At 40.1% G+C, this 25,801-nt stretch overlaps 1 protein-coding gene across 2 annotated transcripts in view; it reads left to right on the top strand.

The window, feature by feature from the left end:
• Nucleotides 1-25,801, top strand: part of CFAP46 (cilia and flagella associated protein 46) — an 87,184-nt gene that overhangs the window by 6,027 nt on the left and 55,356 nt on the right. For both annotated transcript variants that reach the window (XM_081189441.1, XM_081189440.1), the window contains exons 7-20: nt 1,567-1,686; nt 3,525-3,619; nt 4,661-4,762; nt 5,618-5,717; nt 7,032-7,130; nt 7,811-8,001; nt 8,655-8,883; nt 9,803-9,923; nt 13,042-13,165; nt 13,868-13,995; nt 14,922-15,067; nt 16,993-17,132; nt 19,104-19,316; nt 20,744-20,960. In XM_081189441.1, the coding sequence (XP_081045567.1) occupies nt 1,567-1,686; nt 3,525-3,619; nt 4,661-4,762; nt 5,618-5,717; nt 7,032-7,130; nt 7,811-8,001; nt 8,655-8,883; nt 9,803-9,923; nt 13,042-13,165; nt 13,868-13,995; nt 14,922-15,067; nt 16,993-17,132; nt 19,104-19,316; nt 20,744-20,960 (2,025 nt within the window). The remainder of the gene's footprint in view (nt 1-1,566; nt 1,687-3,524; nt 3,620-4,660; nt 4,763-5,617; nt 5,718-7,031; nt 7,131-7,810; nt 8,002-8,654; nt 8,884-9,802; nt 9,924-13,041; nt 13,166-13,867; nt 13,996-14,921; nt 15,068-16,992; nt 17,133-19,103; nt 19,317-20,743; nt 20,961-25,801) is intronic.

Below are 25,801 nucleotides of genomic sequence, written 5' to 3'. Positions count from 1 at the left end.
CATACTTTAATGCATTTTCATTTTGTGCGCCGAAGGACTACAAGCAGCTAAAGCTCCCCCCTCCTGCTTTTTGCTGATCCAGAAGTAGCCAGTCTTTGGCAAAATTACAGAATGGTCTTTCCTACTTTAATTTAGGGAAATCCTAGCAGTCCATTATATTGCAGGAGATCATGGTTCATTGTGTATTTGCAAATTTCAGATTGATTTCTGGCTTCTTTTCCTTCCTTCCATATGCCTAGATTGTAGCATAGCTTCCTTTTTCTCTTGACACACATATGCTTTGCCTTGGCAGAGATGCCAACTGCACACTGGAGCCTTTGTCCTTGTCAGTTTTCATTGAACTAAACGGATGAGACTTGTTGGTCTTTTATTGCCAATCAGATTACTGTCTCTTTCAAATGAAACTACTGGAGGACATGGTGTTGACTGATGGAAGGGAAAGAAAACTGATGGTATTTCTGAGATGATTGTAATGGCTCTTCATAGGCTCAAAACATTTCCTCTGGAGGGAAATAAAAGAGAAAAGAAATGGAACTGGCTAAAAAGTTCCAGCCAATCAATGCTGGCTCAGATTTCTAAACTTAAGTCTGTCTGCATTCATCGGACTTTCACCCTTACGGTCAACATTGATTAAACAAAGGGTTTAATTTAAAATAGACTGTTAATATAGTATTCTGCTGGAATAACTTTAGAATCAGCAAGCAAATTGAAGTATTGAGGGAATTTGAGATGACAGGAGGAGTGCATCAAGACTGCTTCTTAGCTTCCCTGCTCAGTCCTTCTTCTCCCCCCCCCCTTTTTTTGGAGAATCATGTTAAGCACAGATCTTATTATTTGAGTGCAAGTTCATTTATCTAACCTATCAAAAATGTCAGTTACCTAAAGGAAACTTAAGTTAGCAATTTGACCGATGCAGTGCTGGCAAAAAACAAACTGACAAAAAAAATATTTTAAAGCTTCTTAGAACATACAAGGAAGGATAAAAAGTAAAATACATTTTACTGAAAAAAGAAAAAATATATCTTACAGAAAAGAGAAAAATACATTTTATAGGGCTGGAACTTTTGAACAACTGGTTGGTTGGATTAATCTATTTTAAAACATTTTGATTGAGTAAAAGCTGCCCTGATTAACTGGGTAACATTTTTTTAAAAAAGTTCATCATTTTAAATAAGGAGCCCTGTCAAAACTGCTGATGGCAGGTGCTGTCTTACAAGAGGCTTTCATCCTACCCTATGCCTTTTCTAAGATGGTGATTGTATCATTTTGTAAGCTTGTATGCAGATGAAATCAACAAAAACTCATATGATTATCAATGCAAGAGTGCCTCAGATGGCTAGCAATTTGAAAAGGAGCCTGGAATGGAAGCTAAAGGTTACACTTGCAGCAGGTAAATCAGAATAGGCTGCTATGTCTGTGCATTCCTTTGGATGTGAGCACCTTAATAAACGAATGGTCTTTTGCAGCTTTCAAATGAGATATAGTGATTTTGTAACATTGCTCATTTATAAACACCTTGCACAATTGTGTTAACAATAAACATCATTTTGTTTCTGTTTCAGAGAGTTGCTTGAGTGTTTCCTGGATGCTTCCAGAACGCAAGAAGCTATAGAATTTTCGTCAACTGCAGCAGCGTTTATTAAAGAATATGTTCCAGGGAGATATAAACAAATATTTTCAATAATGGTAACTTCTGTTAATCAACATAGGAATCATATGGTTTCCTATTGTAGCGGTGGAGGACATTTTTTCAGCCCAAGGGCTTCATTCTCTTTGGGGAAACCTCTGGGGACCACATGCTGTAGCAGACCCACCACTTAATACCACCAATTAATAAGGCGGTGGATCCACTCCCACTTACTGCTCCCTATTAAAGATAGTGCACCCACCTCAGAGTACACCCATTGCACAAATTTCTACAATTTACCACAGATTATCTAGTGGGGGACTTGTGTGAGGGAAAACGTAATGATTTAGAGTCTCAGGTAGGAGTCGAACAAACAAACAAGAAAAGTTTATTGGACGAAAGAGGTTTATGAAACAAAGTGGGTCAGGAAATTATTTCTTTCAGGTAGAAAATAAACCTGATTAGTTTAAGACAATACGTTGAATGCTGTCACCTCCCCCCTCCATTTTTTTTAAACCGAAGGCCATTTCAGGTTACCCAACTTTCTAGAAAACTTTGTTCAATTCTACAACTAAAAGTAAACCAGCCTGGTAGAATTCTATTGCAGTTGTTTGTTCTGCGCTGTTGTACACTCCCTAGGAAAAATGACTAGCTAAATCTGATCACTGAGCATTATCAAATATGTATGCATTTGATGCCTAATACGATTGGTGATCCCCCCCCCGCCCCTTCTGTTCCATTTCTTTTCATCTTTTTGTTTCTTTCCACATGATCAATCTTGGGGTAATGGGGAATGGATCTTGCATAACATTTCATGAAATGAAAAATGTACTGGATTTCCCATGGATGTAATATTAATAAAGCCATAAGATAAAAGTACATAAATCAGGTTGTGCATTATACACTGCTCAAAGGTACCTTTGAGAAAAGCAACCTAGCAGTGGTATTAAACTACAAAAGCAATTGAAAAATGGCTAGTGAGCTACATCTCTCAGAAGTGCCACCAATCATTTCTGTAATAACCACATAATAAGTGAGCATTCCAGTACATCTGCAGTCCATAAGAAAGGGAAGTTAAAAATGATCTAATTAAGCAAAATGGGTTGCTTAAGTTTGTTGCTATAAAGCTTCATTTTGGAATAGGCAAAATAAGCAGAAGAAAGATTGAATTAAAACTCTGTAGCATAGCAGATTATTCAGTAAGTTCACATTTGCACCCGTTGCTTAATGTTTAGTTGCTAGTGTCACAATCCAGAATTGAGGTCATTCGCCTTGTTCACTTTAGTGGAGAGAAGCATCCTACACTTTGGAAGCCCATCTGGAAGGGAGCTTTGTGTTCCAAGTGAAGCCTTTATAAATGTATAGGACTTAATGTTCAAACATAAGAAGTTTCTTCTGGATCAGTCCCACAGCCCGTGACCAACATGCATCATTTTACACTTTCTTACACTGCATTTGCCGTTTTACTGCCCCTTCTCCCAGTTTAGAGAAATCCTTTCAAAGCTCTTCACACGCCTCTTCCTTTTAAGCACCCTGAACAGTTTGGTATCTTCAGCAAACTTGATTATCTCACAGTTAACCCTTAACTCTAAGTCATTTGTGAGGAAGTGAAAAAGCACAGGTCCCGATGCTGATTCTTGGGGAATCCACTTTCTACATCCCTCTACTGAGACCTGTCCATTTATTCCTACAGTCTGCTTCCTGTTTCTCTCCTTTTCTTCCATGACTGCTAAGGTTGCTCAGGTCTTTGGTGAGACTAAGGATCCTGCTGTGGTAATGTCAGACAATGGCATTGTTTGCAAACTTAAACCTGCAGGAAAATGTTGTGAAGAATTTTAATCTTTCTTGACTTGCTCCTTGCTTTAAATGCTGATATAACTTTTATAATTGCTTCTAGGTGCGTTACAAACTAATGGAAGCTTTAGATATAGAAGATGAAGTGGAAAGTTCTGCCAATCTGAACATTATTTATAAAATCCAAACAATCAAGTTGTAAGTATTAGTTAACGTAGATGAGAATCTCAATTGTTTAAACCAGAGCTTTCCAAACTTTTTATGCTGGTGACACACTTTTGATACATGCATCATTTCACGACACAGTAATTCAGTTTTACTAGCAAACTGGAAGTTAAGCTAGGAGGAGCATGGGGAGTTTTCACATGACACACCTAAACACTGATGTGTCACGACACACAGTTTGGAAAGCTCTTGTTTAAACCATATGGGTAATATTCAGTGCACTCATTCTGTCATCACAGGAAATTTTGGATACACAGTGGAATTTTGCCACCCTCTCTTTTTCCTGCTTGCTCCCTAAATATCTTCTGGATTTCCTCTCAACCTTCCAGAAAAGATCTGGGGAGAGGAGGCAGGGAGTTCAGCAGCTCAAATGGAAATCTTTGTGCTAATAGAGCAAGTGCATTGGATACCACCCAAATTCTAGAGGTGGGCTGCAATCCAGAAAGACATGAGTGGAAGAAAAACTGCTAGTGCAGTTCAACATAGAAGTATGGAACAATTGCCTTGCAGAATTAACCCCATCCCCTTTTCTCTCTGTGAAATAGTTGCAGGCACATCCAGCAGCAGTGTCCTGGGTAGCTTGTTATTCAGGTGTTGGCCTGAATTGTTACTCAACTTAGATGAGCAGATGAGTGACATGCTGCAGATCTGTCTTATAGAGGGTCAGTCATAAATGTTTGCTGAGATAGCTACTGTGATGATCCTCCATATAAGAATAAAGCACTCAGAGCCTTCCCTCCACACTCAGCTCTTCTGGTTTCCTGAATGGAATGGAATTTGGCATGCTCTTATGAAAAATGAGATTGCTTGGAGTGTAACTTTTGTTTGCCAAGGCCTATTGTCTTAGAAGACAGGTCAAATTGACTTTTGATTTATTTTAGGTAATTTTTTTAAAAAACCCATACTGTACTGTATTCACAAATCCTGCTTGTGTTAGAGGGGGAAAGGTTGATTGTTTAATAGGTTTTGAGATGTTCTTCTGTTAGTAATCATTGCATTATAAAATAATTGCAGGCAGTTAGATAAAAATGAGATTCCTCAAGACGTTGATACTGAGTTGAAAACAATATACGGAATTTTGAAAGGCTCTAGAAAGAAATTAAACCGTAAAGATAGGTAAGTTGCATGTGTTAGCAAAACTCTAGAAGCTCTTTTTAAAAACATAAGAATTTGCTATTTATCTTACATCCATGCCAAGAAGATGAGAGTTGACAGAGTGTCTCCCATGCTGTATTAAAGCTCTATTGGTCCAAAGATCTTTCGTAATTTGTCCTTGGGGCACAATCCCTCCCAGCACCAATGGTGATGAGGGTTTCATGCATCTCTCTCCCTCCTTGCCATATGCTAGCCATTACCCGGAGTGGAAGGCCTGTGTGCTTGTGTTTTCCTCCCTCCAGCCTTCCCTGTCCAACTCAAGTCCAACATTGGAGTTTACTTCAAGCTCAAACAAAGTCACAGCTGGAGTCCTGGGGTGGGAGGGAGAATTGAATATGGAAATAACAAGTGCAGAGCTTCCCATGCGCATAACCATATGTGCATGGAGGGATCACAGTAGAACCCAATTGGGGACTCTGCTCCCATTATTTCGGAAAATGTTCAGTCTTCTTAAGTAATTCATTACATTTCCCTTTATGTTCATTCCACTGTATTTGGGGTGGGGGTTTGCTGTTTTATCCATGGCTCTCTTCTTAACCTCTTGTTTCATATTGCAGCATCCATTCACTCCTTTTTGAACAGCTGACTCTGGTAACTGGCTTGCTGGGCTACATGCCCCTTTTCTTCCTTTCTCAGATAATTTGTTTGGAGGTGGGATTGTGCTTTTTAGAAATTTAAGAGATTTCCCTGGGCTGGGGATTTGATGCCAGATTTTAACATACTGTCATTTTAGGTTTATAGTAATAAATAAGCAATAAGTGATTTCTTTGCCAACACTACTTCTATCCCATTTGGTTTTATTTTCTACTTTTCCAGAATTTCCTTGCTGCTGGAATTGGCTCGACTTTGCTTGAAACTAAATTGTATACCTATTGCATCTTTATGTTTAAGCGACCTGTTCAAATATAAGATTACCGTGAGTGTCAGGAAATTCTTTTTTGAATTACTTTGTTTTATCATTATTTTTTATTCTTGTATGAGTGTCAAGCTGAACAAAGAGGAAAAGATTCCAGTCCTAGAGCTATTATCAGAGACAATTAAAGTCATTGCTCCCTAAAGAACAATTAATTGCAAAAAGTAAGGAGAGAATATATTATTGGAAATAAATTAGTATTTTGCTGTATATCTACATATTTAAAATTGAGAAAGTTTTGCAAGGACTGGCTATCCTGTTTGACCCAGTGGGCCATTATCCTCAGCTGTGTTTGTGATGGAAATCATGGGCTGTTTCCAACTAAGTTATGCTCTGAGTAGACCAAATTAATGGACTTGTTAATTTCAATGAGTCTACTCTGAACACAAGATGGTTGGACAGTGTTCTCAAAGCTACTAACATGAGTTTGACCAAACTGTGGGAGGCAGTGGAAGACAGGAGTGCCTGGCGTGCTCTGGTCCACGGGGTCACGAAGAGACAGACATGACTAAATGACTAAACAACAACTCTGAACATAACTTAGCTGGATACATTCCAATGTGGTTAATTCTCACAACTCCTATCATACAAGATAATTCTATTTAGCCACAACAAACAGTATGTTCTTACCTCCCCGCAAAGCCCATGGTGCTGATACTATAGAGGGTGGAAAGGGGGACATCCCCTTATTCTTGTAGATTCTTAACCTATCCCCTTTGCACTGTTTATATTAAATGTTAAGTATTGATACACCGATAATACATATCAGCACAGGGAGATGCCCACATCCTTGTTATCATACAACATCATCACAGATCAAAGGCTCTTTAAGATTGCAGGGATGTAGCAGCAAATTAGATGGCAGTCTGAAATTATCTATCTGCACAATAGTTCAACCCAAGTGTCCTCTGCCACTCAACCCTCACCTTCCCTTGCCCTGCCCAGGTAAATAGCAACAATACCAGTGTCAGAAGGATGGCTCCGCCACAATGCATGTACTATAATTGTGTGTATAAGGCAGAAACAATTCCAACCGAAGATAACGCATTGTGCATCTGATAAAGTAGATTCTAGTCCATGAAAACTTATGCTATAATGGATCAGTTTGTTTTTAAGGTGCCACAAGCCTCTTTGTGGCATTTACTGCAACAGACAAAGACAGCTGTGCTTCTAGAAGTCGCATGACATTGACGAGTGCTTGTAGCACCCTAGGTCTACAAGCACAAATGCACAACACTGTAATGAAACATCGGGCTGCATCAGAGATTAATCACGAGCATGTGCATTTCTGGGTGAAAAATATGCTTATATTAATAGGATCCAGCAAGAGAAATTGAATTGGACTGCTTGGAATGCGATTGTGAAGTCCAGAAACTTGGGCCTAGAATTGCAACTTATGCTAAAAGTGTTGTTGAGGTATGTTTGTTCCTTAATTGACACTGCTTCGGAGAGAAATCTCCCCCTTCCACATAGGATTTGGGTCCCGTCCCCCCTTTCCTTCTGTGTCTTTCTCCCAAATCATGAAACATTGTTACAGAGGAAAGATAGGGAAGTGTGCCCCAAAGCTGGAGGTCTGCTGGTCAATAACTGTTGTCATAGAAAATTGCAAGACAGATTTCTGTAACTCATGTGCTATGCCTCATAATCAGTATATTACTACTGCAGGACAGTGCTGCCGGCTTTTATAACCCACTGGCTGTGAGGACATGCATGCAGCCAATGCACTCTTGGCCTGTGAGGCACCCCCCCCCCCAGGAGAGGCCACTGATTGGCCCATTTGAGATGCAGCAGCCGGCGGGAATTCAAGCCAGAGGTCCCGGTGGCCAGGGGGAAATCCCCTAACGGCCGCCTGACCATGTGCACTCTGTTCTTGCTGCCTGGGGAAGGCGGCCGAGTGCAAGGGACCTTGACAGGCACCCACTCAGAAAGGGGTAAGCATCCACTACCAATAAGATGGTGCAAATTATGAATGGGAAAACAGTTTTTGTTCTTGGGAGATGCTATCAACATGCTGTCCAGACTTTCCTCTAGTCTGCAGATTAAGTTCAGGAAACATTGTTCTATAATCAATGCAAAGTGTATTTTTATACTTGTAGGCTCAGCTAAAAACAATACAGAAACTTGACCTAATTTTGAATCGTGCCATTCGACTGAAGGACCCTAACGTTATTCAGGCGGTATGTGCTACCCTGTGGAATACCTGCTTACCATTACTGCAGCACAACTTGCAACAGCATGTCCGAAGACCATTGCTAGCTATTGCTGAAATCCTAGAGAAAATTGACAGGTAAATGGGTTTTGATATGTGTTTGTTGTTTTATGGCAGGCTTCCTCAGACTCAGCCCTCCAGATGTTTTGAGACTACACTTCCCATCATCCCTGACCACTGGTCCTGTTAGCTAGGAATCATGGGAGTTGTAGGCCAAAAGCATCTGGAGGGCCGTGGCTGAGGAAGCCTGTTTTACAGGATCTGATACCCATTGTATGAGCATCTGATGTATCAAGGAGCTGCATTTTACAGTTATCACATTAGCTCTCCAGGCAGCAGTTTTTCCAAGTCTTTCTATAGAGATCCTTTTAACCAGATATCTGGCGCATATACAAACAACCCATGACTTTACCACTGAGCCAAAGCTTCTCAGTGTTCTAGCCTTCCTATGTGACTATAATAACTCCACAGGTATTTCACTGTAAGATAATATTTTATGCTGTAGATTAAGTCATATGCATGAATCCTTTGAAAATTGTTCTGTCGTTGCCCTTCAAGAGCCACTTATGATCATTATACATATTTATATGGACTCTCTCTTTGCCAGACTTACTGCAAGTGGAAAAGGGAAAGGTTTTTTCATCCAAATAAATCATTATTGCAATACAGATGCATCGCATAAGAAGAAAGCACCTCTTCATAGTTTTATTGAATATGGTTATGTTTTCTAGCATGTTGATTTTGTTACGTTGCCAAGTCCATATGGAAATTGCCCGCATTGAAGAAAATGGAGACAGAATAGAGGCTGCCATGGAACATTTGCAGAAGGCAATTTATCTTGATAACAAGGGGCTGTATCATGAATACCTTAAAATGGCATTCAATCGGCTTAGCTTAAATACAATGTTATACCAGCCCCTGGAGCGTCTAGAAGACCAAGCAAGCTTGATGATTGAACAGGTAACTGCTGGTGAAGTTATTCAAGTATATCAGTAATAATATAACCTATCTATAAACTAGATACTCATGTCCCTCTCTGTGTGTATAAAACAAATAAAAAGCAGATGCAGATTTGACTGAGATAAGTAGCTGATCGTTCTTCATCACAAAGCAACCTATTGAAGATATTAAAATAAAGGGTTATGCCCAATGTATATTTTGGGAGATAGATGCTAAATGAATAAATTTAGTTTGTATTTCCTCACTCTCATCAATTATTATAATTTTAACACTTTTTAGGATTTTCCAGAAATCCTAATTAACAGTAAAGAGCCATGATTACTTTATTTTATCCATTTGTATGATTTCACATAACATTAATGTACTCTGGGTGGCTTACAATAAATGAGAAAAATGCAATTGAAATGCAAAATAATGTAGAAAATCATAATATCCGAAGCTACATAAGACACTAATGTAGTCTCTCTGGCATGAATCCCGGAGTGAGAATGGGTGTGAAGAGAGATAGTGTTTAAAAGAGACCCCAGAAAAAGCATACATAATAAATGTAGCAGTTGCATTTATAAAATAGGGGTTTGTGAGCCTCTGTCGAATTGCTAACTGAGGTGGTGAATGCCAAGAGGGGAGGTATCAGTATGCTGAGGAGAATGCTAAAGTTTGCAGACAAAAAAAAAAATGTTTTAAAGTAACCCTAAGAGGAAATCCGCTTTCCTACCCACAAACAATTCACTGAGGAGTGAGCATATCTAGTAGCCACAAAAATTTCAGTGTCAGCCGGAAAAGAAAACTGAGGGAAGGGACAATGAAACAATGTATTTTGGAGGGGAGGGTGGCTGACATCTCTCAGGGGACGGGGATATACCGCCACATTTTATTGTTGCTCCTACCTGTGTAATAACAAATGATTTCCTTTGTTTAGGCTAAAAAAGGGACTCAAAAGGCTAGTGTGAGGAAAAAACGGTCTCTGTTGGTGAATGCTGGCCATGCACTCGCTCCTGAGGCATTTCAGATTGTCCTTGATAGTGAAAATGAAGTTAAAGGTATTATAATCTATCTGATGAAGCTTGTGTTGATGATATTTTGCCTAACCTAAGAATTGGATTTCAGCTGTCAAATATAGAGCCGGGAGGAGTAGAGTTTAATGAAATATGTAAACTTCGTGGATTCTGCGTCCATAAGCGCTCCATTCATTGTAGTGGCTGTTTCCTACCCTTCCTACCCTTTATTCAAGGCAGGTCCTCGCATTGATTGAAAAACATCAGCTCTAGTCCAGAGTCCAGAGGAAATTACATTTTAATTTTTCTACTCAGATATGAAAATATCTTAAGACTGACACCAGCCAAATTTGAATGTTGGATCAAGGCTGTTTTTTGAAATAATCCATATAAGCTGTTTTTAGTAATTCAGTCCTGAAGCGAAAACTGTGATCCCTCAGACAAAGTCTTGAGTGATCAAAAGCTTTCCAGTTAACATTTAATAGGCTTTTGACATAAATTATTAAAGATGAGGTAAACACCAGTTCCCAGTGAAATGTAGGTTCTCAGGACTTTCGGCATCACATAGCAGAACACTTACTGCCTTTCTAAACAACCAGCTTCCTTTAAAACATATAAGTTTAAGTGTTGTATGCCTTATGGTGACCTGCCTGACTTCTTGCTCTTTCATAGATTCATAGAATTGTAGAGTTGGAAGAGACCCCAGGGGTCATCTTGTTGAACCCCCTTGCAATGCAGGATTCACAGCTAAAGAATCTCTGACAGATGGTAATCCATCCTCTCTTTCAAAATATCCAATGAAGGAAAGTCCATAGCCTTCTGAGGTAGTCTGTTCCACTGTCAAACAGCTCTTACCATCAGAAGGTTCTTCCTGATGTTTAGTTGGAATCTCCTTTCTTGTAATTTGGATCCACTGGTTTTGCTCCTACCATCTGGAACAGCAGAAAACAAGTGTGTTCCATCTTCCGTGTTATATAGCCCTTCAGATATTCAAAGATGGCTGTTGTATCCCCTCTCAATCTGCTCTTCTCCAGGCTAAACATATCCATATCTCTCAACCAGTCCTTATAAGGCATGGTTTCCAGACCCTTGATCATCTTGGTCACTGTCCTCTGCACACATTCCAGCTTATCAATATCCTTCTTAAATTGTGGTGCCCAGAACTGGAACAGTACTCCAGATGTGGCCTGACCAAGGCAAAATAGAGCCTCTTCATATTCAGTGCCAGACAGCCACTGTGAAGTAGATTTAAATCAAAAGTACATCAATGTGAGACCATTTATTTGAATGAATCTTATTGAAAGCAGTGGGTCTTTTTCCTGTAAGGATGTTTGTTTTGTTTGGGTACATCTTGGTGCCATAAACAGGCCAGACTTTTGACTTGCTAGGATTTCTCTGTGCTCCCATTGAGTTGTTCACAATAATCAGCAAATACAGTGATACCTCGGGTTACATACGCTTCAGGTTACACACTCCACTAACCCAGAAATAGTGCTTCAGGTTAAGAACTTTGCTTCAGGATAAGAACAGAAATCGGGCTCCGTCGGCGCAGCTGCAGCAGGAGGCCCCATTAGCTTAAGTGGTGCTTCAGGTTAAGAACAGTTTCAGGTTAAGAACGGACCTCTGGAACGAATTAAGTACTTAACCTGAGGTACCACTGTAGAGATTACGGCTATCTGAGAAGAAGTCAGTTTATAGTTAAAATAAGTTCCTGCCTCCTTAAGTTCCTTGAGCTACTTTCTCAAGAAAAAATTCTGGAAATTTTCTGCCTCTAGTTGTCTCACAACCAAGGCCTTCTCTATGAACATTCATATTTATGCTGGTGCAGGAGGAAAAACTTGGGATCTTTTGTAGAGCACCTGCACCACCCCAAATATGCAGAGGGCTGTATATTTTACATTGGGAGAGGAATTCTGTGTTTCTGTGTGCAATGTAACATGCAGTTTCCCATGGCCACTGTAGGACTAGACACACTCTTGGTCTGATCCTGCAAGGTTTTTTTCACTCAGCATATGTATGCTAAGTAAAGTGTTCACATAGCATTATTTTCACTACTCCTCAAATAGCGGGAATTAGGTTTTAACTTTAATAAATAAACAAACAAATGCTTAGGCACTTTACATAAAATATCGATTGAAAGGAGATGATAGGTATGTTTTGAAATTACAACTTCTGCAGTAAGAATGTGTACTTCTTAATATATGATATGATATGATATGATATATGATAATGTGTGTCCATTGATGCAAAACATATTAAAATTTTCAAAGATTATCAGTAAGGGATACAATTCTATGTTCACTTGTCTGAGAATGAAGCTCAGTGACTGAAGTGGAATTTCTTCTCAGAAGGTGTGTGTAGGATTGTGTTACAAGAGTTCTAGTAAATACTATCAGTTCCATGATGCCTCCTGGTCCAGAAATATTTTAAAAATAAAAATTCTATGTTCATGTATTATTATTTAGAGTTATTGCTTGAGGGCCATATTAAAGCTTTTTCTGTCATGATTATGTCAAGGACGATAATGGGATGTTATTTATTGCCAACCTTGTTATATTTGTAGGAAAGCCTTATGTAGTATGCTTATAAAACCATGACTGCTTTGTCATTACACTACTAAAATAATCCTTGTTTGACATATTGGTATTGCTGGAGTCATTTTATACCTGAGGGCTCAGTTCATTTTCCTGTTGTCTCTGTCAGTATAACTTCCTTTCTTTGTCAATTTTGGGGGGGATTGTAACTACTTCCCCTCCTCTTTTCCTATTTCTCTGTCTTTTGTTAGTTTAAAACCCAGGGTTTGTTTGATTTAACACACTGCAGTGTCAGCTTCTATGGAAAAGCAGTGTTAATGTTACATTAGCATACATTATGCGGATAGGATGTGTTATAAAATGTTTTCCCTCCAGGTTTATATTTCCTCAAGTCAACAGTAGCATGTCGAAGACTTGAAGATGCTTTAATATCTTTCATAGGAATCTTTATCTTTCGGCCATTGGGGTCATGTCTGAACTTGTTTGCTGTTGTTGAATTAGTCAGTTAGCATTTATAGTATGTTTATCCTGCAGTTGTTCATTCAGTGGCTAAATCATCCTAGTATTCAGATTTTGAAATTACTGTGCTAGTAATATCATGAGTCTGCATTTTTCTCCTTTTCTATTAGTTGCTTCAAGTAAAAGTAAGGGTCCAATTGGCTATCTCTGTGCAAAAGCAGAGCATCACTCCAGAAATGTGGAGAAAGCAGATGGGCATTTGAAGAGAATAGGACGCGAAAACGATAAAGAGAGGTAACAATGAGAAATCTTTTTGTCTGATTTTTTTTATTGTAAAGTCTTTGAATTGGGGACTGGGTCTCTGCTTGCTACAGCCACCAGTCAATAATCAAATCAGGAAATGCTGTCTGTATCTGAATACACAGAACTCCTTCATTCTAATAAGGACAGACTATCCTGATTTGATCATTCTCATGCTTAATTCTCCCTTTGAAAACAGTAGTGCTTAGTTTGGGATGGATTGTGTTCAAATGTCATTGTGGCTAGGGGAACACTCTTCATCTTTTTTAGGACTAAGTTTCCACATCCTATAAATGAGTATGTATTCCTGCATTTGTTTGTGCAGTCTTTTTTCCTAGGGCTTTTGTTGTTGTTGTTGAAAATTTATTTGGATCTTTTAATTCATGGGTAGGCAAACTAAGGCCCAGGGGCCGGATCTGGCCCAATCGCCTTCTCAATCCGGCCCGCGGACAGTCGGGGAATCAGAGTGTTTTTACATGAGTAGAATGCGTCCTTTTATTTAAAATGCATCTCTGGGTTATTTGTGGGGCCTGCCTGGTGTTTTTACATTAGTAGAATTTGTGCTTTTATTTAAAATGCATCTCTGGGTTATTTGTGGGGCATAGGAATTTGTTCATTTCCCCCCCCCCCCAAAAAAAAATATAGTCTGAGCCCCCTGCTGAAAAAGTTTGCTGACCTCTGTTTTCATTGGTGCAGAATCAGACTTTGGTCAGAAATCGCAAAAACAGCACGGAAACAATGTGTGTGGGATGTGTGTCGGGCTGCGTGTAGATTCTGCCTCTTGTATGATGACAATCAAGCGAAGGTGTCAAAACGCAAGAAGTGTAAGTCAGTGTATTATGCATAAAATTTTATCAAGTGGCATCAAGAAAATGCAAATGTGTTTTTTTTTCTTTTTTAAGCAGAAACCTGTTTCTGACCTGTTGAAGTCCTCAAAGGGGCATTTGGGCAACCTAGAGGGGCATTTGGGCAAATCAATTCCCACATTTGATATAACAATGAGCAGAATGGCTCGCCTTTTTTTGGCTCAGGGTCCGAATGTAGATAATCTGGAAAGGGAATTATCACCTTCTCTCTGCTTATCAAATGGGCTTCTTCTACCCCAGAGCTGTGTCATTTTTAATTTAGTATTTAATTTTGCTGATGCTGTCAACATTAGTGGGGTCTTGGGTGTCCGGGGGGGGGGATTGAGGGCCAGATCAGCCCCTGGAATTGGGATGTGTGTGTTAGTGGCACCGGCTACAGAAATTTAGATATGGATAACATTACTCTAGTGGTAAATAGCTTTTGTGCTAGACTCTACCTGTAGACCTGCTGAAACCCACAGGGTCAGCCCTAGATCTACCAAATGTTCCTTGTCTCTCCCTCCCAACCAAAATAACCTCTTGGAAGTTCAGCTGCTCCCTTCACCTGCATGCTTTCTTTGGACCCTGCACCCTGAGCCGGAAGTATTTGCTCCCATGCCTCAGATACCAGAATTTGTCATTTCAGGTCATAGCAACCATATTGTAATCTGTATCTGTACTTAAATTGTACCCCAACAGCTACAGAATGTAATGTAAGGATAGTGTATGTCTGCATGGTATTTCTAACAACCAAGAACTCAAAGGAAATTTAGATTGCATGGTTAATGGGGGCGGGGAACAAATTTAAAACTGGAAAGGAGGGCCTTATCATTTTAAAAGTTTACGTAAACACATGCCTGCATACAAAAGTTGTTAAAATAATGCACATTATTTCTTTTTCCTAGTATTCAAGAAAAAAGCAAGTATTACTATGGCAGATGAGGAACAGGAAGCAAGTGTGCCAAGAGAATTACCTTCACCCACCAAATGCTTCTCTTTAGAAAGAGATTTATTAAGAACTTTAGCAGAAGTAAGATTCATTAATGCAGAGGTTAGTAAATTGTACAGCGATCAAAATAATTATCTCTTTCTTTCTGCCCTTGGTTTCATATATGCAATGCTAATAAGGCAGTGATATCCACTTATGCAAGCTAGCTACTGATGGCTGCTTATTTACGAGAGAAAGGGCCATAAAAATGTTGTCTAATGCAAGTGCTTATGCTGTTTATCTCTTATATGAGTAGAGCTCTGAAATCCACACACTATTTAATTGGGTTTCTTGCACTTAAACTGTCACAGGGTTTCTTCTCATCATTACTCCCGCCTTCTCTGGAAACATGGAATGTCAGAATATGTATTTTGGTATGCTTAATGCAGGCTCAGCAATATTAATAATTTTTAGTGGGAATATTGGTCCTCCACTAGTCTTCTGATGAGTATTGGTATATTGAAAGATTCTTTTTCAACTTTATGTAAGCCATACCAATAGTATTATCATTGATTTGACCGTGAAAAAGAAATGCCTTTATTTATATCTTTTGTTTCATTTGTTTCAAAAGATTTATATTCCACTTAATTGTAATAAAACATCAAAGTGGTTTACAAAAAGAACAGCACAAAACAATTATCAGTAAAACAACAACAAAACACACCACAATGTTAAAAGCAGCTACTTAAAACATTTTAAAATAATTAAATTAATGATAAGGTAAAAACTAGATTAAAACATATGTCAACAGTCTACATGTCTGGATAGGCTTGCCAACACAAAAATGCTTTTAGCACGCACCTAGAAGAATACAATGAAGGCACCTGCATGGTGTCAATCGGCAAGGATTTCCAAAGTGTGGGTGCTACCACACTAAAAGATCCAGAGGATGGAATTTCTCTAAAAGTACAGGGTTAAAAGGATGCTACAACTACTAAATATTGTTCTTCAGAGTTTGATAATTTACCTTGTGGGATGCCGGGCCAATGGTGTGCGTTTATTCTCATCACATGATCGCAGGCAGGGGAGAAGAATTGTGGGAGGAAGGCACACTCCCCTCAGTTTTTTCCTCCCACATGACACAGCAGTATATTTCTCCCAGCTCTCCTCCTCAGATAAACTTTGTCTTTTTTCCCCAGTGTGACGGATTATTGAAAGACGGATTGCATGAGCTGACAAAACATGTAGAAAAACCTGCATATTAGTGTTTGGCTGGCATGCTCCCTTTCTTCCCTCTCCTGTAAGGAGAACAGCTGTAGCTCAGGGGTAAAGCATCTACTTTGCCCAGGTTCAATCCCCTGAAAACGTGGAGCATAGGTGGCAACTCCCTGGGTGCCCGAGCACCCACAAAATTCCCCATGAAGGGGCCGGGCACCCACATATTTTGGTGCCAGGGCCATGCACTTCATGGCACCCACAGCCCTGAGCACCCAAGGTCACAGGGCCAAGCTGGCACTCCCACCCTGGAGAGCTTCTGCTGGTCAGTGAAGACAATACTGAGCTAGATGGACCAGACACCTTTGCCCTCCAAGCCACAGCTACTTATGTTTTAGGTAAAGGTACCCCTGACCATTAGATCCAGTCGTGACCGACTGGGGTTGTAGTGCTCATCTCGCTTTACTGGCCGAGGGAGCCGGCATACAGCTTCCGGGTCATGTGGCCAGCATGACTAAGCCACTTCTGGCGAACCAGAGCAGCGCATGGAAACGCCATTTACCTCCCTGCCAGAGCGGTACCTATTTATCTACTTGCACTTTGACGTGCTTTCGAACTGCTAGATTGGCAGGAGCAGGGACCGAGCAACGGGAGCTCACCCCATCGTGGGGATTCGAACCGCCAACCTTCTGATCGGCAAGTCCTAGGCTCTGTGGTTTAACCCACAGCGCCACCCGTGTCCCCACTTATGTTTTAGAAGATGTATAATTTTGATGCCGCATATGCCATCAATGCCTTGTTTTCTGTTTTACCTCTTGTGCCTCCTCTTTTAGGCTACTATTCAGTTATTAAGAACGGAAGGTGTCCAGCTGAATGATCCTGCCGTTGTCCCTGTAGATACGAGTTTGCACTCTGCAGGACATGCTATGCACAAAGCACAAACTGGGCATGAGTCAGAATGGAAGACATACAGGTGGTTTGATCTGAAGAACCTGCTTTTCTCATGCTCTCACTGCAATTTACCCTTAGAGCAGTTACATATGTATACTAATTTTTGAATTGTGAATGTGATCTTTAAGTGAATCTTAAGTGATCATCTTTTAAATTTTTGTGTGATTGTCTAAACTCTGAAATGCAAAATTTGAATATTGGCCTCTAATGACATGTCTGTGTAGTCATTTTTCCACACCTGCATTTTTCACAGTAATTAATATTGGCAAGAATATACTTTGAGGGTAGCACATCTCTTAGCTTATTGTTGACACCCAAATCTGTCCAGTAAAAGTTGACTCTCCAGTAGATTTATCACAATTATATTAATAAGTACATCTATTAATCCCAGGGTTGTGGGTTCGAGCCCCATGTTGGGCAAAAAAACTCTGCATTGCAGGGCTTTGGACTGGATGACCCTCCTAGTCCCTTCCAACTCTACAATTCTATGATTCTATGAAACATAGCCATACTTGGAAATTTGCACTTCTCCAATTTTTGCGATGGATTTGTCCAGCCAAGTAATGTGTACAAAAATGCATATTGCATACCCAGCCACAGAGTCCCCCTCCCCACAGAGCTAACGACTAACTACTAGGGTATATGAATAAATGGACACCACAACTATCTGGGATTAAAAAATATTAGGCAATCGGGGTCAGCTGGTTTTATATGCAGTGCCAAATAAATACTTGAAACAGAGACCCTTGAAACAGATCTCTCATGTTTAATTAAAAAAAGAGGCAAAGGCTTCAGTCCAACTTGGAAGCAAGAAGACATAAATTTGTTAAATAAGCATGACATACGATGCATGGGGCATGACAATATGAACTGCTGCTACTGGAAATGCTGCTTGAAGCTACATGGCTGCATATTTCAGCTTTCCAGAAAAGCAAGGCAGAGTGGTTCACTGATCTTTCATGTCCTGGAGGGACCCTGTCACTGTAGATAAGTTAGACAGAATCCTGCAGCTGAAAAGCAGCAGGCCCACATTAAAATAATTAGAAATCTGTACGCGGTTTAAGAAAGCATTGCACCAAAGAAGTATCTAGTGGGAAATTATTCATCCTTAATTATTTCCTTCCTCATTCCCTTTGACAATGGTTGTTCCGTCATTTTATTTCTCCTGCCAGCATACATACCTTGCTGCCTCATGGTTGTACTATCAAACTGTAAAAGCTGATACTTCATTAAGCTTGGGGCTCCAAAATTTTCAGACCAAATGCACAACTCCTCCTGGTCAGAATGGTTGGTAGAAACAAATGCAAACGGACTATGGTCAAATATCTATTTTACTGCACATTAACTTGGGCCAGTTTAGACCAGACTTTCCTAGAAGATGTAATGTTTAGGATGGGGGAATACGGTTTGATCAAGTTCTCATCTCTTCCCATTTTTGTAAAAGGCCAATGGGACTGGGCTTTGATAATCACATCCTTGCCCCAATCTTGTTTCCTATTGAAAATCCACCAAGACTACTCTTTGCTCATTAGAGAAAACCTTTCTCATGTGGGGCAGAAGATAACTTCAGTTGTGGGTTGTGTAGATGGAGTGGACTTTTAGAAAGTTAAGGCAGCAGCTGGCAATGTGGAGATCAGAATCTGGGAAAACCATAAGTTTCCACAACTCTGCCTTTTCAATCCTTGGGAAGTCAGAATACTCTTTGTATTTCTATATGAAGGTTGTGTTGGCGATTGTGCATGTATATACGAATATGTACATTTAAGAGGCATGAGTGTATTCATGACCCTGGGTTACTTTGGCCTTAGTAAAACAGATTAGCAAAGAGAAGGTCTGAGGATTGAACTATAGATATTTTAATGGTAGCATTTGGAAATAATAGTGTTTGAGAGACTTGAGGGCTGGTACTCCTTAGTGTATGCATTTTGCTGTTTTATTTTATTCTCAGCAGGGGGAGCAATATAAAAATCCTTGCTTACTCTCAATTTCATAGCTCCTGGATTGACCGCTTGTCTCAGTATGCTATGGAAAACTTTCTACGGGCTGCCAAAATTGGAGAAGAGTTAAATGAAGCATGGATTGTACATAACACTGTAGTGTATGTCTTAAATCACAATAAACACCTTATTGCTGCAAAAAGACAAAGAGAACTTGTGGAATCCCTGCATACTCTCTTCAGTGCAGTTAGGAATATTGGACATTTTGGGTAAGTTCTAAAAGTTTGATGGGATGTTTTATGCAGAATTATTTTACTAACACCATAACTTTTATTTTTACCATGCTGTGCCTCAGCATCACTAAAATACATTGGTTTGGAAGGATTTTATTGTGGTAATTAGTAGCATGTTTCAGCTGATTTTCATACTTTATATGCTTTATCTATCCAAATCTCATCCATCTGAAATAGTGACTAAACACAGTTTTTATAAGTGACAGCAGAGTGGCCAATAGCAATGAAACTGTGCTGTGCATAGTTAAAAGGAAAATGTGTGCATGCACCATTTCCTTAATTCTGAATAGCTTGGCATTTAGACAGATTCTGTTAGGTGCATTCAGATTTAATGCATAGGGTTTATTGTAAATAGTTAACAATTAAAATCAACCTGGTTTGAGTTTTTAAAAGTTTTTGTTGTTTTATTTTTTTAAATGAAGACAGGCTATGTGACATGGTTTGCAGGCCAGCTGAATTACAAATATAACTAGTATGTAAGCTATTATGAACAATTTACTGGTTTATAATTGTATTTCATTTTTTTCCTGTTGAAAAAAACTGGATGATGTTTTATAACCAGTTCAGACTATTGGCATCCCTGCTACATGTTAGTCAAGAGGGGGCTATGCAGTTCTGCCAGCAGGGATCACGCAAAGGTGTTGAATGTATGCTGTAGGCGTTCTACCCTGGCAGCCACCACGGTTTGCGAAATCCATTTTCCAGGCCACTGTCATCTTACAGCTTGTGGCAGCCATAGATATAGACCCCATGTAGAGGCAATGATTCTTACAACTGACACTTCCACATGGTCCCTGCTGAGTTGTGAAAGTGGTACACTCTCCCTTACATGGAGCTGCTGACAGTACAAAAAAATGGTATTTCTTAGGAGGCAGTGCAGTCCTACATTCCAGGACTTGCACATATTTCACCCACAATATGTAGAGGGAAACAGTCTATTCCCCTTTTATTGTGTCAGGACAGGAATATAGTGTCAGTGCTATTACCATACTGTACATAATCCTACACTTTTCAAGCATTGTTTGGAAAGGAGACTGGATGAGAGAGGCCCTTGGTCATACAACAACTAGCTAAAAGGAGATTGTTACAAACACTCTGTTATCACTCAGACATGGCAAGAAGTTGAATGGAGACTTGTGAGTTTTAATTCTGATCCCAAGAAGATTGGGACGTATGAGAATTTTCCCCCATTTTGGTCACTGAGCTTATATTTCTTACTTAAATGTTAGCATATTTGTATATTCTTACCATAATTTTCAGGTATGTTATATAGAGCATATGCATTTTAATCTTCGCATGCATTTTTTTTTTTTTTATGTAGGTGGCGAAAAGTGCTTCCATATTCTGTTTGTAACAATATCTTTGTGGGTGGTTTTCTGTCCTTCGTTTTGTTTCTTGTTCAGGAATACTACTATTTTGGTGACATTATGTAACGCTCTGTCTCGGGGCCTAATTCTTCCTTGGATCCCAAAGCCTATTTCCAAACCCGATGAAAAGAAAGTTCCGGAAGAAGGGCCCACCAAACGTAGAAAGACTGCTCCAAAAGTACCAACGTTATCTTCCGCGCCAGTGTTATCTGTGGATTCAGCTGGGATCCATGATATTAAAGCAGCTATAGAGGTGCACTATTTTTCATCCCATTTGTCTGCAGTATGGATGACAGGCTGTGTAGAGCTGGGCTGGCCAGCTTGTTAAGCCTGGGCGAGAAGGTGCTGTTTGTTTTGCTCCCAGTTGTCCAGGGCCTTGGGTGTAAAAGACTGTTAGAGGATATTTCTATTGGGATACTGCCAGGGAGACAAAGTCCATCATGGCCCCACGTCTCCTCCGGATGTCCATCGATCTCCCGTAGACGCGCAGTATCAGCAATTAGCGACACGAGCTCCAGAAATAGCTTGCCACATTCCAGAGCTTATGCACGCTCTTATCAGCAGATAATGCACAGCGAAAGATGCACGCAGGAGAGCATTATTTATAAGTTTATTCTGCGTTAGTCAGAACAGAGAAAAAACATGACTGCCTGCTTCAGCGTTCAGGCACCGAGAGAAACGAAAGCAATAGAAAACATAAACATCCTGTGAACAGGAAATGCGCAGACTCTGTGATTCACAAAGCCTGCTCCCTTTTAAGGTGGAACGGAAATATCCTAACATCTTCTTCATATTAGGAGCATGGAAAGCTGCATGAGAAAGTTAGATCATTAGTCCATCTAGTTGAGTATGACCTAAACCATGGGTGGGTAACCTCAGGCCTGGGATCTGAATGTCGCCCCACAAGCCTCTCTGTCTGTCCTTGGGACACTCTGCACTCCTCACTGGCTCTGCTCTGTGCCCCCCATTCCTTTTTTTCCCCCTTTCTGAAATGTATCCTTGAACATAATGCTTCTTGTTTAACTGCGTGGAGGATTTGTGCTTGAAACAGCAGGGGGTTGATGTGGGTCAGCAAATTAAAACTGAATCCCAAAGAGACAATGGCATTATGTGCTCCAAGTTCTTGAGTCCAGGAGGTGGGAAGACAGCTTGTTTTGCATGGAGTTGCACTCTCCTGGAAAGAGCTGGTTTGCAGCTTCGGGATCCAACACAGTCACTTGAAGCTCAGGGATCCTCGGTGGCTAAGAGTGCCTATTTGTTTGGAGCTGGCCAGAGGGGCTGGGTATAAATAATAAATTATATTATTATTATTTATTACAGTGGAACCTCAGTTTTTAAGCATCTTGGAAACCAAACACCAGAAAATCGGAAGTGAATGCTTCCGTTTTCGAATGCGCCTCAGAAGTCGAATGGCTTCCAAGGTGCGTTTCTCCCTTTTCTCCATTGAAATGGCCGACTGCCCATTGTGCCTCGGTTGTCAAATGTTTCGGAAATCAAACAGTCTTCCGGAGTGGGTTACATTTGACAACTGAGGTTCCACTGTATTTCTAGCTCCGACTGGCTTGTCCCTCTGTGCTCTGGTAACTTCCAGATTAGAATACTGCAATGTGCTCTATGTGGGCTGCCCTTGAAGATGACTTGGAAATTTCTTTTTTTTAAAATAATTTTTTATTAAATTTTCCACCATAATAACACAAACCACAAAGCAAATTAATACAAAAAAAACAGAAAAGGAAAAAGAAAAGAAGAGAGGGGGGAAGGGAAAAAGGGAGGGGGCAAAGGGGGAGAACAATAAACAAATAGACAATAATAACAAACTTAATTCTTCACAAATCCAACTTTTTAAACATCTTGATTGACTTCCTCAAATCCCTCCCTTCTGAGTTTCCTTGTAATTTAAAAGTAACAGCTTTCCAGTATCATTATTAAACTAAAACAATTTCCAATTATAGTCATCTTATTCACTTTTCTTGACATTCTGAATCCCATTTATTTAATTATAACTTAATTTGTCCTAGGCCTATTTGTTTCTTTCATGTAATTTCTAATTTTTTATATTACAATATTTTTTCAAATAGTCCTTGAATTTCCTCCAGTCCTCTTGAAACTCCTCTTCTTTCTGGTCGCGGATTCTTCCAGTCAGGTCAGCTGGCTCCGAAAAGTCCATCATCTTCATCTGCCAATCTTCCACTGTTGGTAGTTCTTGTGTTTTCCAATTTTTAGCAAGTAATATTCGAGCGGCCGTTGTGGCATACAAAAATAATTTAACATCTTTATTGGGCAATTCTAAACCTGTTATTCCAAGGAGAAAGGCCTCTGGTTTCTTAATAAATGTATATTTCAACATTTTTTTCAGTTCATTATAAATCTCTTCCCAGAAGTCTTTCACCTTGGGACAAGTCCACCACATATGGAAAAAAGTACCTTCTTTTTATTTACATTTCCAACAAAGATTATCACTTTTGTGATAAATCTTTTCTAATTTTACAGGGGTCAAGTACCATCTATACATCATCTTCATAATGTTTTCCTTTAACATCGTACATGCAGTGAACTAAACACCTTTCCTCCATAGCCTCTCCCAGTCCTCCATCATTATATTATGTCCCACATCCCTTGCCCAATCAATCATAACCGATTTAACTTGTTCATCCTTTGTATGCCACTTGCTTGCTGGCGTTGCCTCTAGAACTCACATGAATGCTTATTCTACAACAGCTTTTTGTTGGCTGCCAGTTTGTTTCTGGGTGCAATTCAAGGTGCTAACACTAGGGTTTAAAGAATAATGGTGAGCTAGACAATGTCAGGAGCCCTTGAAAGAAGTACAGCTACTACTGTCTACTCTGTCCCTTCATAGCAACAAGGCAGAGGGGAAGGAGGAGAGGGAAAGAGGCACAATTTTCAGTTGTCTGCTTGCTGCTACTGCTGCTACCATTCCACCACCAAGGGGAGGGGAGGGAAATGGAGGGTGTGTTCTGGGGCTTGGTAGATTTGGAGAATGAGTAAAGTGTTGGAGATTTGTAGTGGGAACATCTGAGATTGGTCTGGGAATTTTGGGGAGGTTTCCTGATTTATCCTTCCCACTTCCCTCCCCCAAGAAACCCCCCAAGTCATTCCAAGGTGCTCCTTGAAAGTGTTAGTTTAAAGCAGAGTCCCTTGGCCAGCGGAAGGATGAGGAGTACGTGCTGCATACTCTATATTGCTTTTATTTACAGTTCAAAGCTGGTATATTACAGAAAAACATCTTGCCTCTGCAGGAGCAGAAAATGCATCCTCTCTCCTCAACAGCTCGGAGAGAATCACGCAGTGAAAAACAGGAAACCAGTGTACGTCACATCCAGCCTCCCTTTCCCGTGAGAAACTCCAACAGTACAGACTGTGGAATGTAAACACCTGTCTCGTGACAAGCCCTTTTGCTGCACAGTGAAGGAAAGCAGAAACCAACATCCTCCCCCTTTCTGTGAACATCACTGGGCAGCGTGTTCGTACAATATCAGTACAAACCCAACTTCTGCACATAGGTACAGTGTTGATCCCTTGATATAATCTTGGACAATACATCAGCAGGAATTTCATTACCTGGCATATAGGACACCGTTACGAGTCCCTTCTGAATACAATCCCTAGCATGCTGCAACTTTAATTGCAAGTGCTTCGTGCTTTGCTTACAACCTTCAGACTTCAGCAAAGCTAAACATGCTTTGTTGTCCTGGTAAACCTGGATTGGACATTTGACAGGAATTTTCATATCTTTGCACAATTGTACTAACCATTCACAATCCTTAAGTGAATAAGACAGTGCATTCAGTTCAGCTTCACAAGTACTTAAGCTAACTGTTGTTTGCTTCTTGCATGACCAATCAAACAGACCCTGATTGTACATGTAGCAAACTCCAGACGTACTTTTCCTGTCTGTAGTGTCACTTCCAAAACTTGCATCTGCAAATATCTCAAGACCACCAGACTTCTGATTGTTAAGTCTCAGTCTGTAATGCATAGTGCCTTTCAAATATCGCGCTATGCGTTTCAGAGCTTTCCAATCCTTGACACTAGGATTGTTGACTTGTCTGCTTAGCAAATTACAGCTAACAGCAATGTCTGGTCTTGAACATCTGGCAATGAAGTTTAGCTTGCCTAGCACACTTCTGTACAGTGTAGTGTCAGAAAATGCTTCTTCAGTGTCATCTACCTGATAACCTGTTGTCATCGGTGTGTCTACAGGGTTAGCATCCATCAGGTTTAGTTTGCTTAACACATCAGCAATTTTCCGTGACTGGTGTACTAGAATGTTACCATCTTGATCTTTCTCTATTTCCAGAGATAGGTAGTTGTTTACCTCACCAAGATCTTTCATGTCAAAATGCTCTTTCAGTTGAGCTAGGGCGTTATTGTACATTGCGACATCTTTCCAAAAGAATAATAAATCATCAACATAAAACAAACAGTACAGTTTCTTTTGCCCCTCCTCTTTGACAAATACACATGGATCAGCTTTCCCTTGCTGAAAACCTAGAGAAAACAATACTTCAGTGAGTTTTGTGTGCCAACACCGTGCACTTTGTTTGAGACCATAAAGGGATTTCTTCAGAGCACAAACAAATCCCTGTTTTACCTGTACGCCATCAGGTGGAAGCATATAAAGTGATTCATCCAGAGATCCGTACAGAAAAGCTGTATTAATATCATGGTGACTAATGTGTAGATTTTCCTCTGCAGCTAGCTTGAGCATAAGCCTAATGCTCTCATATCTCACTGTGGGTGAGTAGGTCTCGTGATAGTCTTCACCTGGTACCTGTGCAAAACCTCTGGCTACCAGTCTGGCTTTGTGTCTGACTATCTTGCCATTTTGATCTGTCTTCGCTTTGAAGACCCATTTACTTCCAAGCAGTTTCATTCCTGGAACTACTGGAACTAGTTCCCATGTTTTGTTCCTTTCTAAGGAATCAAGCTCAGCCTTCATGGCATTTAACCATGGCTCAGCTTCCTTTGAATCCAAACCCTGGATTTCTTGGAAACTTGAAGGTTCAAATACCTTCTTGGAGCTTTTAACAGCTGTTACTGCTATCGTAGCAAACTCATCAGCAAATCTCTTTG

The sequence above is a fragment of the Podarcis bocagei genome (genome assembly GCF_964188305.1).
Source record: "Podarcis bocagei genome assembly, chromosome: 4".
Classification (NCBI taxonomy): domain Eukaryota; kingdom Metazoa; phylum Chordata; class Lepidosauria; order Squamata; family Lacertidae; genus Podarcis; species Podarcis bocagei.
Note: the sequence above shows the minus strand (reverse complement) of the source record. Positions and strands in the feature narration are given on the sequence as shown.